Raw genomic sequence first — 13,659 nt, 5'->3', positions numbered from 1 at the left:
ATGACAGGGGAAATTGTTTTTCTTTGGCTTTTACTTTGGTTTGTATAAAACTGAACTCTGAAATGAATTTTCATTCTTTCTCCTCACTTCCTAGTCTTTAAAGACTTTACATACTTGGAATCTTACACACTGGAAATTATTAACAATGACCTGAGTGTTTTTAATATATATTATTTCTTTTGTTCTCAAAAACATTGAATGTTAATTTAATAAGCCTTATTTCATTTAGTAACATATAGTTAAGATTTGTAATTCTAAGAAATAGAATTTTCCTCCCCGTTTGCTTTTTTCAGGAAGTTCACTGTCAGAACACTCCACTCAAGAAACATCAAACTGTCGCAAGCACCCCATTGACTTCTGTAACAGATAAGGTGGCTGAAAATGAACCAGCAGTGAAGCTTTCTAGCACAGAGCCTGCAGGTCAGTGCTCCCATGTACACAGATGTAGCTGTGTCCTGCCGCAGATGGCTGGCATGGCTCAGAGAGTGAATGCCGCTGTGCTGTGGGCAGCCAGAGCTGTTTGCCTCCTCACCCAGGTCTCGTTTCTCCATTTAGTTCTTCCCACAGTAAGAACTCCCTCTTGGCTCAAGCATTGTCCTCTCCCCAAAGAGAGAGGAGCTTTGTTCTGACTTACAGCTCTAGAGAAAAACACTCCATCTTGGCAGAGGCAGCAGAGCTCTGCTCCGCTCCCCTCCCCTCCCCTCCCCTCTCCCCTACTTCCCTCCCCTCTACTTCCCTCCCTTTCCTCTCTCTGCGCTGCGCTGCTCTCCTCCACCCCTCTCCTCTCTTCTCCCCCTATTTCTTCATCCCACTCTCATTTCCTTGCCCCTCTTTCTTTTAGGAGGTAGAATCTTACTGTGTAATCTAGAGTAGCCTAGAAGTTTGTTTGTTTGTTTTTGAGACAGGGTTTCTCTGTGTAACCCTGGCTGTCCTGGAGCTCACCTCTAGATAATGCTGGCCTCGAGTTTACAGAGATCTACCTGCTTCTGCCTCTCAAGGATGGGATGGGATTATCACCACTGCCAGGTTAGCCTACAAGTTTCAATCCTCTTGCCTAAGTATTCCAAGGGTTGGACTTACAAGTGTGAGTCACCATGCTTGGTTTATTAAAAACACTTTCAATTTTTTTCCTTCCTTTTTTTTTCTCCTCTTCCCCTTTCCCCACCAGGACAGGGTCTCGCCTGTATAGCCCTGCGGCCCTGGAACTCTTGCCCCAGCCTGGCCTTGAACCCAGATTCTTCTGCCTTTCCTTCCTGAGTATTGAGATTAAAGGCGTATACCATTACAGCTGGCAAATGTTACTTTAATATGAGATAAAAAGAATCACATAAACTTGATTTAGCTAAGCATGGTTGCACATGTCTGTAATCTCGGAACTAAAGGGTTGCTGATTTCTAAACTAAGCCTGAGCTTCATAGAGAGACACTGTCTCAGTAAAGACCCCTCACCCCAAACAATTTTACCAATTTAATTGCTTTTAGGCCCACATTTCAGTAGTGTTACACACATTCATTTGTCATTGATCTTCAGAAATTTGTCATCTTGCAAAATTGAACAAACTTCTGTGCTCATTAAACAAAACTTCTTTCCTGTATCATCCCGTCTCACTTTGTTGCTGTGAATTTGTCTTCTTTAGATATGTCATGAATAGAAACATGCAGCCATCTCCCTTTATCTTCAGGGATGCAGCCCAAGATCCTCTGGGTGAAGCTTAAACCTATGACTTCACCTGAACTCCCTCAGAACTCAGGTTTCCGCCTGCAAACCCTGTGGTATTTTCACACAGGAACAGAATTGTACAGCACGGTGTATATTTGCGGATTTCCTGGCTTTGGTTGACCACAGATAACTGAGACTGTGGAAAGTGAGGCTCTGGGTGCAGGAGGGCTACTGTAAAGGCTGGGTATGCATGGTGTGTGCATGGCACGGCACGGCGCTTACCCCTTCTCTGTGGGTACACTTCCTACAGCTGGCGGGCGCAGTGGTGGGTGTCCTTGCTGCAGTCTCTGGAGCAGTGCCTGGATGTCGAATCATTGCATCATATGTCGAATCATTGCATCACAATGTGGTAGCACTTGCAGTGTTTTATGTTCTCACCAACAGTGCACAAAACCCGAAGATTTTCTGCTTCTTAAGCATTGTGCACAAAGTGAGTTTTAGGACAGCCAGGGCTATACAGAGAAACCCTGTCTCAAAAAAAAAAAAAAAAAAAATCCCATTGTGGTATTTGTGTTTCTCAGTAGTGATAGTGAACATTTTTCATATCCTTTGTGGTCATTTGTATTTATCTTTGTGAAAATTACTTAGTTAATTCTTAATGGTTTAAGTTGTTTCTATTTTGTAGATGGTAACCTCTTCACCGTGCACACGATTTACAAATGTCTTATCTTCTTTCACAGATTGCTTGTCAGTCCTCACTGTTGACTGTATTCTTTGCTAAAAAAAAAAAAAGTTAAGCTTGTAGTTTCATGTGTCTATTTTTTTTTTTTTGTTACTTCTTCTGTTTGTTTCAAATATAGGAAATTTTCCTATATTTTTAAATATAGGAAATGGGAAAATTCAACATGAAGCCTTTCCCCTGTCCTTTTTTTTTTCTTTTAAATATGATTTACAGTTAAGTATTTAACCCTTTTTGCTTTTTTAAAAATATGTGTTGGTCTATCTTCTGTGCTTTGTATATGGCAGAGAAAGTACCGCTGAGCTGAGCCCAACCGTGTAATAAGTTTTAACAGGAAAGTTAAGTTTTAACTTTATGCTCTTTCAGAAATGTTTTGAATAATCAGGAGACCTCAAATTCTTTATAAATTTGTGGGTGCTTTTCTGTTCCTGGAAAGAAATTTTGATAGAGATTGCATCGGATGTCCAGATCTGTATGGCATGCTGGCCTTGTACTGACTCTTCTTCCCTTCTCTTTATGTCTTTATTTCCCTTAGTAGTATTAATATTTACCAATAAATTCTGGCATGGGGTCACTACCCATCTCAGTGTCTTATGTTACGAAGGAAAGACACACACTCGCTATACTTTAATATGTCCTAAGCAGCACAGTAGCTGGAGAACTGCCTGCCCTCCATGTCGACCTCCCACCGATGACTCTGAGTCGCTACTTCCTAATCTCTGTGTCCATCTTGGCTGCTCCTGACCCCACTGAGCAGCACTCTGGGCCCCTTTGCATGCAGTTCTGCTTCTCTCTGCTGCTCACACCTTAGGCATGGATGGCATCTTTGTCCTCCTTCTTCCTCAGGGTCCCAAGCCTGGGGACCCTAAATCCTCCCCCCACCCCCTCCACCTCTCCTTCCCAGATACTGACTCCTGGCATCTTTATTTACCAATCAGAGTTAACTGGGGGCAGGTTTCCAGAAGCTGTGTGCAGCGCTCTCAGTCAAACCATTTTAGGGAGGGACATAATTAGCATTAGAATACAAGCAACTACGTCCTTTTAGCAGAATTAGATTGCTTTTTAGATAAAACTTGTTTGATTCTTTGGTGGAGTTTATTGGTGAGTATTTTCTTCTTTTTGATGCCTTCTCATCTAGCTGTAGTCAAGGATCCTTCTCCCTCCGCCTCCAAGTGCTGCGGTTACAGCTGTGCACACCACTCTGGGTTCCATGCAGTGCTGGTTGGAGCACTCTGGCTTCCTGAGTGCTAGGCAGGCACTCTGGCGTCCTTGCTCCCCTTTGTTGGTGTTATTATCATGGAATTGGTTTTGAGAATTGCTTTTCAGATGTTTACTGTTTGCGTAGATGTATGTGTGCATTTTTGGTATCTTTCAGGCTGTTATGCCCTATAGCCTGTGCTGCCAAGAAGTTAGTGTGTAGCCCAGGGTATCCTTGAATTCACTGTAATCCTGCTAGAGCCTCATGAAGTTTAGGATGTCAGGGGTGAGCCACCTCACTTTGTTGATGTTGTCTCCTTTGCTGAATTTACTAATTTATTACTTATTACAGGTCATGTCTCTTTTCTTTCTTTCTTTTTTTTTTGGGGGGGGGTGGCATCTTCAGGATTATCAACATTAGATGATGCCATCTGTGAGCAGAAGTAGTTGTGATTCTGTTCTAATTTGGATGACTTCTATGTTTTTTAGTTGCTTTGATAAGACTTTTAAAGCATATGTTAACTACAGTAGGGAGGGCAGCCATGCCGTTTGTCTCCAATCTTGGAGGAACGTTCTCGGTCTTCCATCAGCGTGGTAGCTGAGTCTTTTCTTATTACATGAGGAGGTTCCCTTCTGGTCCTAGACTTTGTGATTTTGTTGACAATTTTAGTAAAGGCGAAAAAGTAATTATGAAACAGTCTGGCCTGACAGTGGTGGCGCACACCTTTAATCCCAGCACTTGGGAGGCAGAGGCAGGCGGATTTCTGAGTTCGAGGCCAGCCTGGTCTACAAAGTGAGTTCCAGGACAGCCAGGGCTACACAGAGAAACCCTGTCTTGAAAAACCAAAAAAAAAAAAAGAGAGAGAGAGAAACAGTCTGAATAAAACAATAACTCATAATATTGGTGTCGCCTTTCTTTTCTGGTGGAGAGGGAAACAGGACGTCCTGAGAACACAGATGTGGTGGTGTAGCTCTCCGTTTCTAGGTTGACATATTAAAATGAAGACTTACGACTCCATGACTGTACAGTTCAGGTTATTTCTGTCATGTGTGCACACACAGGCATACACACACACAGATTAATTTGTTTTTTCTCATACATTTTTTTAGGTTCCACTGAAAGCGAAATGACAAAGTCCAGCCCTTTGAAAATCACGTTGTTTTTAGAAGAAGAAAAATCCTTAAAAGTAGCATCAGACCTGGAGGTTGAGCAGAACACTGGTTGGTTTAAAGTCTTTATTTCTTTTTGGCTCTAGACACATTGTAAGAAATAATGTAATATAAGAATAATATTGCGCCGGGCGTGGTGGCGCGCGCCTTTAATCCCAGCAGTCGGGAGGCAGAGGCAGGCGGATTTCTGAGTTCGAGACCACCCTGGTCTACAGAGAAACCCTGTCTCGAAAAACCAAAAAAAAAAAAAAAAAAGAATAATATTGCGTTTTTAAATGTCCTATGATTTCAAAATACCTTTGTTTTCAAGCTAAGAAATACTGTAGCTTCCATTAAGATATGGTACTGTTAATAGTTACTGTTAGTTTACTGTCAAAATTACCCAGTGGTGTTAAATGTTTTCCTGTACCGACTGCCGTGTGTTTCTTCTAACTATAGAAGAGGCTTATTTTGAAAGTGCTTTTTGAGATTTATTTATTTATTTATTTGAGACAGGGTTTCTCTGTAGCCCTGGCTGTCCTGGAACTCTGTCAACCAGGCTGGCCTTGAACTCAGAGATCTGCCTGCCTTTGCCTCCTCTATGTCCTGAGATCAGAGATGTGTTCCACCACTGTTGGGAGAGATTTATTTTTAAGTTGTGTGTTTATCTGCATGTGGGGGTGTTCACATGACTGTAGGTGCCTGCAGAGGCCTGAAGAGACTGTCATAGCCTCTTGATCTGGATTTACAGGTCATTCTGAGCTGCCCATTATGGGTGCTAGGAACCAAATTTGAGTCCTAGTATAGTGCAAACCAAGCTATCTGTCTAGTCCTTGAAAAAGTACTTTTTGAAAGTTAGTATATTGTGTTCCTGCTTAAAACTTTCACCAAAATCCAAAGTGTTAAGAAGTTAATTTTTTTTTGTAGATGTAATCTTTATATCTTAGAAAATATTTTGGAACTTTTTAAATATGAGGAGAGTCCAGCTTTATTTTGACTTTATATGATATTGGAGGTTGGCCTCGCAACCTTGTTGTTAAGAAGTGAATTTTGTTCGGGTAAGTGTATTTTAGGAAGCATGAAAGCTTAGCCTCCTCTGCACCTTGGATCTCAGTATCTCTCCACTGAAATCCTTTTCAGAAGCAGTGCGTGAGGTTGAGATGAGTGTGGACGATGAGGACATCAATAGCTCCAGAGTCATTAACGACATCTTCAGTGACGTCCTAGAGGAAGGGGAGCTGGATGTGGAAAAGAGCCAAGAGGAGATGGACCAAGTGGGAGCAGAAAACAGTGAGGAGCAGGAAGATGCGCTCAATATCTCTTCAATGTCTTTACTTGCTCCGCTAGCTCAGACGGTCGGTGTGGTGAGCCTAGAGGTAAGAAGGCTGTCCTTCCTCAAGCTCCGAGGAAGGTAAACACAGTAGGAATGTGTCTCCTCCACGGTTGGTAAATACTGCCAATGCAGCCTGTGGTTTGTAAATCTGATAGAATTTGTTTAGAATGTAAAACTAGTGATTTCACATTGTAACAGCATGCCCTCTCAAATCCTGGTTGTAGCATTTTATGATTGTAGCTTCTCTGACATGCTTCTCTCAGCTGTTAAACAAGGTCAGTAATAGTACCTACATTCTAGAGCTGATAGAATTATTAAATCATAACTATATTTAGGACCAGAAATTCAACTGACATTTACTGAGCCCTAAATTGTATTAATCGCGGCACCCTAAATTCAGGTACTAGCAGCGCTGGGGATGGCCTCAATTAGAGGTAACTTTTTTTTTTAGCTTATTCACTTTACATCCTACTCACTGCCCCCCTCCTGGTCACCCCCTCCCACAATCCTTTCACCTTCCTCCTTTCCCTTCTCTTTTGAGCAAGTGGGGCCCCCCCGACCCTGGCACTTCAAGTCTCTGTGAGGCTTGGTGCTTTCTCTCCCATTGAAGCCAGACAAGTCAGCCCAGCTAGAAGAGCAGATCCCATGTATAGGCAATTAGACATACTTTTCTTTAAAAGATTCCATTTGGTTGTTTTTTAGTGTGTGCTGATTGTTTGTTTGTTTGTTTGTTTGTTTGCTAGGTGTGAGACAGGATCTCATGCAGCCCAGGGTAGCCTTGTAGATCGGTGTAACAAGAATTGCAGCTTAAATTCATGAACTTTGTAAGCCTTTATAACAGGGTCAAGTACATCTTTATTAGTCAACTTAGGGACTATTACAATTAACACATTTTTGTCAGTGGGAAATGAGTTTATTTAATCCTGTTGAAAAACATGTGCGTTAGGATTCAACAAATTTTGAAAGCATTTTCTGTATTTTGCTGGTTGTAGATGCATGTTCCTGCAAAAAATGTTGAGATGTTTGACTAATCAGTAGTTGCTTGAGTAGAAGTCAGGAGAATATGGTACATGAGGCAAAACTTGTGCATCAGTTAGTTCAACCTAAGAACGATTTTTTTCTTCATTTTTATTTTACATGTTGGGTATTTCTCCTGAGTGCTCATCTATGTATCACGTGTGTGCAGCGTGACTGACTGGATATGGTGGTCGTGAGCCACCACATAGGTGCTTGGGAATTGAACCCTGGTCCTCTAGAAAAACAGCCATTGCTCCTAACCACTGAGTCATCTCTCCAGCCCCTAGGTTAGCTTTTGAAGTTCGGTTCAGTCTGGCTTTGTGAAGAACTGGGCCTTTTCTGTGGCCAGCAGGCAGTGGTCCTGCAGTGTCTCTGCTTCTCATCACTCTGCTGATGTGTGCTTTTCACCCAGTTACTTTGTAGGAGTTTTGTTGTTCTTATTATAAATCAGTAGACTTGTTAGATGTGTATTTCCTAATAGCAGAAAAGAATTACTCATGTTTCAGAGTTAAATGAAGTATTATTAGGATCCATGTTGCTCATCCATAACTTCTGGTTATAAATCCCGAATGTGCTGACATGTCTGTAGCCCTCGTGCCAGCAAGTTCTGGCAGGGAGACCAAGAGCTGAAGGCTAGCCTAGATAACACAGTGAAGATCATGTCTCTTAAATGAAAACAAAGCATATATAAAGCAAGGTTGAACACAGGTCTAATGTCTCATTCACTGTCGTACTTTTCTGTAGAATGTAATTTCTTCACCTCCGTCGGAATTGAGAGACTCTAACCTAAGCGCTGCAAGTCCTAAGCCCGGGAAATTCCAGAGAACCCGCGTCCCTCGCGCCGAATCTGCCGATAGCCTCGGTTCTGAGGACCGGGACCTTCTCTATAGGTATGGCTGCTTGGGGAAGGCCTCCCCTGTGTTGTTTACAGCATCTCTGGGGATTGGGCCAGGGCCTCCGGCATGCCAAGCAGGAGGTCAGCCATTGAGTGCAGTCTGCAGCCTGGGGTCACTTCTATCATTGTTACTTTCCCCAAATGACACTGCAGTGTGGGAAACACTGCAGATGTTCTAAGTATGAAGTTCAGTTTCTGTTGACATGTTTCATAGAGCATTGTTCCTGGATTTCTAACAGTAATATTTTTTTCCTTGAAGCATTGATGCATATAGGTCTCAAAGATTCAAAGAAACAGAACGCCCTTCCATAAAGCAAGTGATTGTTCGAAAGGAAGATGTTACTTCAAAGTTGGGTGAAAAGAAAAACGTATTTTCTGGTCAAGTTAATATCAAACAAAAAATGCAGGTATGCTCTGGCATAGGAAGATATTTGGGACTGTTTGGAACTTGATTGTGAGCTCGCAGCCCTACTAATCTCAACTGAGTGACTGCAGTGGGGACTGATGCCCAGGGATTCACCATAGAGTAGTGTATGTCGTGTAGTGATTGCCTAGCACTCGTGAGGCCCTGGGTTCAATCCCCAGCACCCTTCCCACCACAACATAAGTATAACTATTAGTTGGGTGATGGAATGTGTGAGACTTACTGTGCTCTTCAAGGGGTTTTGCTAAAGGAAACATTTTTCCTGTTTGGTGGTGCTTTCTGTGTGGACATGGGGATCTGAACTCAGGGACTGAGGCTTGTGCTGTAGACACTTTGCCAGCTTACCTAGCCCCAGCACCTCACCTGTGTTGTTTTACATGGAGCTAAGTCAGCACAATAGTTAAAGTTGTTATTAATTACCAAGGAACAGTGGTAGGAAAATATGAGATCATTATGTTTATTTATGTATTTGTTTATTTTGAGGCAGGGTCTCACGATGTAACCTTAGCTGTCCTGGAGCTTGCTATGTAGACCAGGCAGGCCTCAGCTTCATAAAGACCTGCTTATTTCAACCTCCCAAGTGCTGAGATTAAAGGTCTGTTATGCTTTATAGGAGTACAAAACTCTGCATCTATAATAACATTTCATTTCAGGACATGAGGTGTGACCTTCATGCCAGGAGAGTTAGGAGCTGAGGGAGGAAGAGAGGAAGACAGTTTGGCTTAACCCACCTCAGTGGCCTGGGGTTTTTCCAGATGTCAGTTTATTTTAAGCATATTTAAGCACAGCACAGTTTGTTGAAAGTTATTCTGGGAATAATTTAACTCGGTCCTGCATGCATAAGTGAAGCAAGGACAAGTCAGACCTGACTTCATCAAAGCTGTGTGTAACGTCCATAACGACTGGTTCCATGGATTGACTGAGAAAAACAAATTTCACCATAAGGGTCTGGGGAGGGCCCGATGCTGGAAACTCTGTAGCCACACAGATAGTGCAAACGTCACTAGGCTAGAAAGAGTTCTTGCCTCAGTCTGGTCCAATAACAAGGTTCTTCATTCTTTCCCTTGAGGACAACTCTGTGTGCTTAACAGTCCAGGTTCCTCTAGTGAATGTCTGAGCACAAATGCCTCTGTGCCTTCACGTTGTAGATTGTATTTATTGGTGTAATTGCTGTGATGTCTAGTCTGTGTTCAGAAGTATAACCATAGTGAAGGTTGCAGTGCACACCAGAAACATCTTGGATTTATCACATAATTCAATCTTCAATAATTTCTTTATTGTAGTTTTTTCAAGACAGGGTTTCTGTATGGCCCTGGTTGTCCTGGAACTCACTCTGTAGACCAGGCTGGCCTCGAACTCACAGAGATCCACCTGCCTCTGCCTCCCTTGTGCTGGAATTAAAGACACGTACTAACACCCTGCTTGAATCAGTATTTGATTGTGTTCAGAACCTTTAACTGGTGTGACATATTTTTGTGATGCTCACAGTTATGTGACCCACAGTTAAATGATCTGTGATCCAAAACCTCACACAATAAAGCTAATTTTGACTTTTCTAAAAGTGTTGGAAATTTTGCAGTCAGATTAAATAAAGTGACAATGGTGATTAAAACCATAAATTTTCTTCTTTTTGTGATTCATTAGGAGCTCAATAATGACATAAATTTGCAGCAGACAGTGATCTATCAGGCCAGTCAGGCTCTCAACTGCTGTGTGGATGAAGAACACGGGAAAGGATCCTTGGAAGAAGCTGAAGCAGAAAGACTTCTTCTGATTGCAAGTATGTGTGATGCACCAAAACGTACCCTAGTGACTTGGACATTCCTGCCTGCCTTCATCTAATGTGAAAATAGCACGCTGGGGGGAGTGGGGGAGGCCACAGGAGAAACCCGAGGGAAAGCTGAAGCATCATAGGCAGACTGCAAACGAGACTCTACCCAACAGTTCCATCAGCGAGACGAGACAGCAAATGGTTTTGTCTGCTCTCTCGTTCAGTTCCCTTTCAGTGAACTTTCCTGATTTGCCTCTCACTCAGAAACAGTTACAGCTTTAATACTTGGAATATTTAGTTGCATATTTTATATTCACAGCTGAGAAAAGAGCACTTCTGATTGATGAGCTGAATAAGCTGAAGAGTGAAGGACCTCAGAGGAGAAACAAGACCAGTGTCATATCCCAGAGTGAATTTGCTCCATCTAAAGGGTCAGTCACTCTGTCAGAAATCTGCTTGCCTCTGAAGGCAGATTTTGTCTGCAGCACTGCGCAAAAAACAGGTATGAGTCTGGATCTCATGGTATATTGAGTTTACTTAGGTGAATTTGTTGAGAAAGACATAAAGAAAGCATACAAAACTTCCATCTTATGTCTTCGTTCCTCATATTAAAATATTTGAATAAGACCATTAGGGGATGGGCTGGTGAGATGGCTCAGTGGTTAAGAGCACCGACTGCTCTTCCAGAGGTCCTGAGTTCAATTCCCAGCAACCACATGGTGGCTCACAACCATCTGTAATGAGAAACATATAAAGAACCTATAGGCTGAAGGGAGTGGGGCCGGAGCAAGCAATTGCTGGAACAAGTGAGGCGCTGGAACGAGCAGGGCTGAAACAATAGGGAGAAAGGAAAGGGGGGAATAAAAACGACCATCAGGGGAAATTTTACAGATATGATGACCAACTCATGCAAGTATGACATTACTGTCTCAAAGTAAGGCTAAACATAATTATGACAGATAACATTCTCCGAAGTCGAGTTATCTTGACAGGAGATGCCATTTAACTTTCATTAATTAGTTTTGTTATGAAAATGTGCCAGGCTGGGCATGGTGGCACACACCTTTAATCCCAGCACTTGGGAGGCAGAGGCAGGTGGATTTCTGAGTTCGAGGACAGCCTGGTCTACAAAGTGAGTTCCAGGACAGCCAGGGCTATACAGAGAAACCCTGTCTTGAAGAAAACAAAACAAAACAAAGAAAATGTGCCAGATCACTTAAAGGAAGTTATTTTACTTTATTCTAGTAAAACAATTATTTATTGTTTTAATTTATTCTAATTCAACAAATTGTAGAAGTTCCTTCTAGAAATTTTGAATTATTGGTTGTGTGATGATTGTTCAGTGAATGTTTCTATTGAAGTTGTCTTTCTTTTGCTGGAGTAGATACCTACAGCAATCTTTTAAATTATCTAATTACTAAAAATCATACAGGAGTCAAGAGTGGGTACAGAGGAATATGGGGGCAGGCTCTGAAAACAGGATAATTTCTAGACAACTCAACAAAATTAAAAGTGTGTGAAACATTGAATGAAAATTAAGACTCTTTGCATTTTTATTCGATTAGAACTTTATCTGTACAGGTAAAGAAGTCTAAACAATGTGAGAAGCTCTTGAGTTTGAGGACAATAAGAAGGGCCTGGTAAATGTTTGAACCTTCATTGGAGACTGGTGGATCCCAGTGGGGACCTTGGAATCCCAGCTACTTGGGCAGCTCAAGGCCAGACTCCAACTTAGTGACACCCCCTGTCTCAAAACAAAATTACAAAGGGGTAGGGCTGTAGTCGGTGATACAGTGTTGCTGTACATGTATGTATATGTATGAGTCGCTCGGTCAGTCTCTAGGAATTTACAGTGGATATAGTGACTCATGTTTATAATGCCAGAATTTGGGAAGATTTCAAAAGTATATTTCTCAAATTCAAGGCCAGCCTCTATTAAGAGAATGAGTTTCTGTTATCAAACAAATGAAGAGAAAGTTTGAGTGTTATTGTAGGAATGAGCTAATTTAGGTTATAATATTTGCTGTTGCCTAATTTTAGTATAATTCAGAAAACTTGATAATTTAGTATTCAAGATATATTTACATAGTAATAAATAGTGAATAAATAGTTTATGTTTTTATTAAATACTACCCCTAAATATCTTCAATGGGTCCTAAATCTCAAGTTTGAAACAACAGATCATATAATTTATCCTTTGGAGGTATATGCTAATTCCTGCCAAGTGGTTATAGCTGAGCGTGAGGAGTGAGTGTGGAGGTGTCTTGCTTCATGTTGTTAGCAGACCTTGTTGCTTATTCCAGGGCTGTAGGTATCAGATTGTGTCTTTCTTAGCTTTTTGTTTTGAGAAATTTAAATTTTATATGAGTTGATCGAAGTATGGCTCTCATCTTCCAGAGTGCTGTTGCTAAGTGCAATTTTCCACTGTGATTTGTTCTTACAGATGCATCAAATTATTACTACTTAATTATGCTAAAAGCTGGGGCTGAGCAGATGGTCGCCACTCCATTAGCAAGTACTGCAAACTCTCTCAGTGGTGACGCTCTGACATTTCCTACTACATTTACTCTGTAAGTAAATTGAGCATCTCATGGTTCAGACACATTTTTCTTTGATAGAGTTAAGACAGTCTCAGCATCAGTGGCAAGTATAATCTTGTTTTCTCTGTTGTCTGCATGAGATGGAACTAAGGGCTCTTTTTATGCTAAACATGCCTTTTATCAGCAAGCTATATCCCAGACTTTTATAGTATTTAAAATATATTGGTATTTGTATGCTAACTTATTATAATTAATGCAGTATTTTATTAGCACACATAACCTCATGACATTTTCATCCCTGTATTTTTGGTTATATGAACTCCCACTACCCCCTTTGTCTCAGCTCACTCCTGCTGGCTCACTTCTTTCTCCTCAGCTGTCTCCTTCTACTTTCCGCCTTTCTTTCTTTTTGGTAGTGTTGGAAATCACACCCAGGGCCTCGTGTACTAGCCAATGAGTTTCCTCTAGGATTGCTTACGGGAGCATGGACAGCCTATCAGTGATCACCCCACTAAAACAAATGACTCCCCTCCTGTAACCATCTGCCAGTGTCTCCTCAGAGGAGATGAGTCCTTGTGAGCACTTCTCTGAAATAATAATAATAATAATAATAATAATAATAATGGTAATAATTATTATTATTAAATTCATTTCTGAGGCACTGGAGAAATGGCACAGTGATTAACAGCACAGGCTGTTTATCCAGAGGGCCAGGTTCAGTTCCCAATATTTTCATTCCAAAGGAACCAGTGCCCTCTGCTTGCTCTGCAGCCACTGCATGCACGTGGTACACAGGCAGACGTGTAGGCACGGCATGCACACACATAAAATAAAATACATTTAGAAATGTACTTATGTTATTATCGTTGTGTGCATAATATACATGCATGAGGTTTATGGTCGAGAGCTCCTGTGTAGAAAGAAGTTAGAGGGTA

General features: G+C 41.5%; 1 protein-coding gene across 4 annotated transcripts in view; it reads left to right on the top strand.

The window, feature by feature from the left end:
- Anln (anillin, actin binding protein) overlaps nt 1-13,659 on the top strand; it is a 57,998-nt gene that overhangs the window by 20,406 nt on the left and 23,933 nt on the right. For 3 of the 4 annotated variants that reach the window (NM_028390.3, XM_006510581.4, XM_006510582.4), the window contains exons 8-15: nt 294-420; nt 4,706-4,816; nt 5,885-6,120; nt 7,839-7,984; nt 8,249-8,396; nt 10,058-10,193; nt 10,504-10,686; nt 12,628-12,754. In NM_028390.3, coding sequence (NP_082666.2) covers nt 294-420; nt 4,706-4,816; nt 5,885-6,120; nt 7,839-7,984; nt 8,249-8,396; nt 10,058-10,193; nt 10,504-10,686; nt 12,628-12,754 — 1,214 coding nt within the window. Of the gene's footprint in view, nt 1-293; nt 421-780; nt 1,027-4,705; nt 4,817-5,884; nt 6,121-7,838; nt 7,985-8,248; nt 8,397-10,057; nt 10,194-10,503; nt 10,687-12,627; nt 12,755-13,659 lie in introns of those variants that run through there. The other variant, XM_011242594.1, reaches the window with a different exon arrangement.

Source organism: Mus musculus, chromosome 9, assembly GCF_000001635.26.
Source record: "Mus musculus strain C57BL/6J chromosome 9, GRCm38.p6 C57BL/6J".
Lineage (NCBI taxonomy): Eukaryota > Metazoa > Chordata > Mammalia > Rodentia > Muridae > Mus > Mus musculus.
Note: the sequence above shows the minus strand (reverse complement) of the source record. Positions and strands in the feature narration are given on the sequence as shown.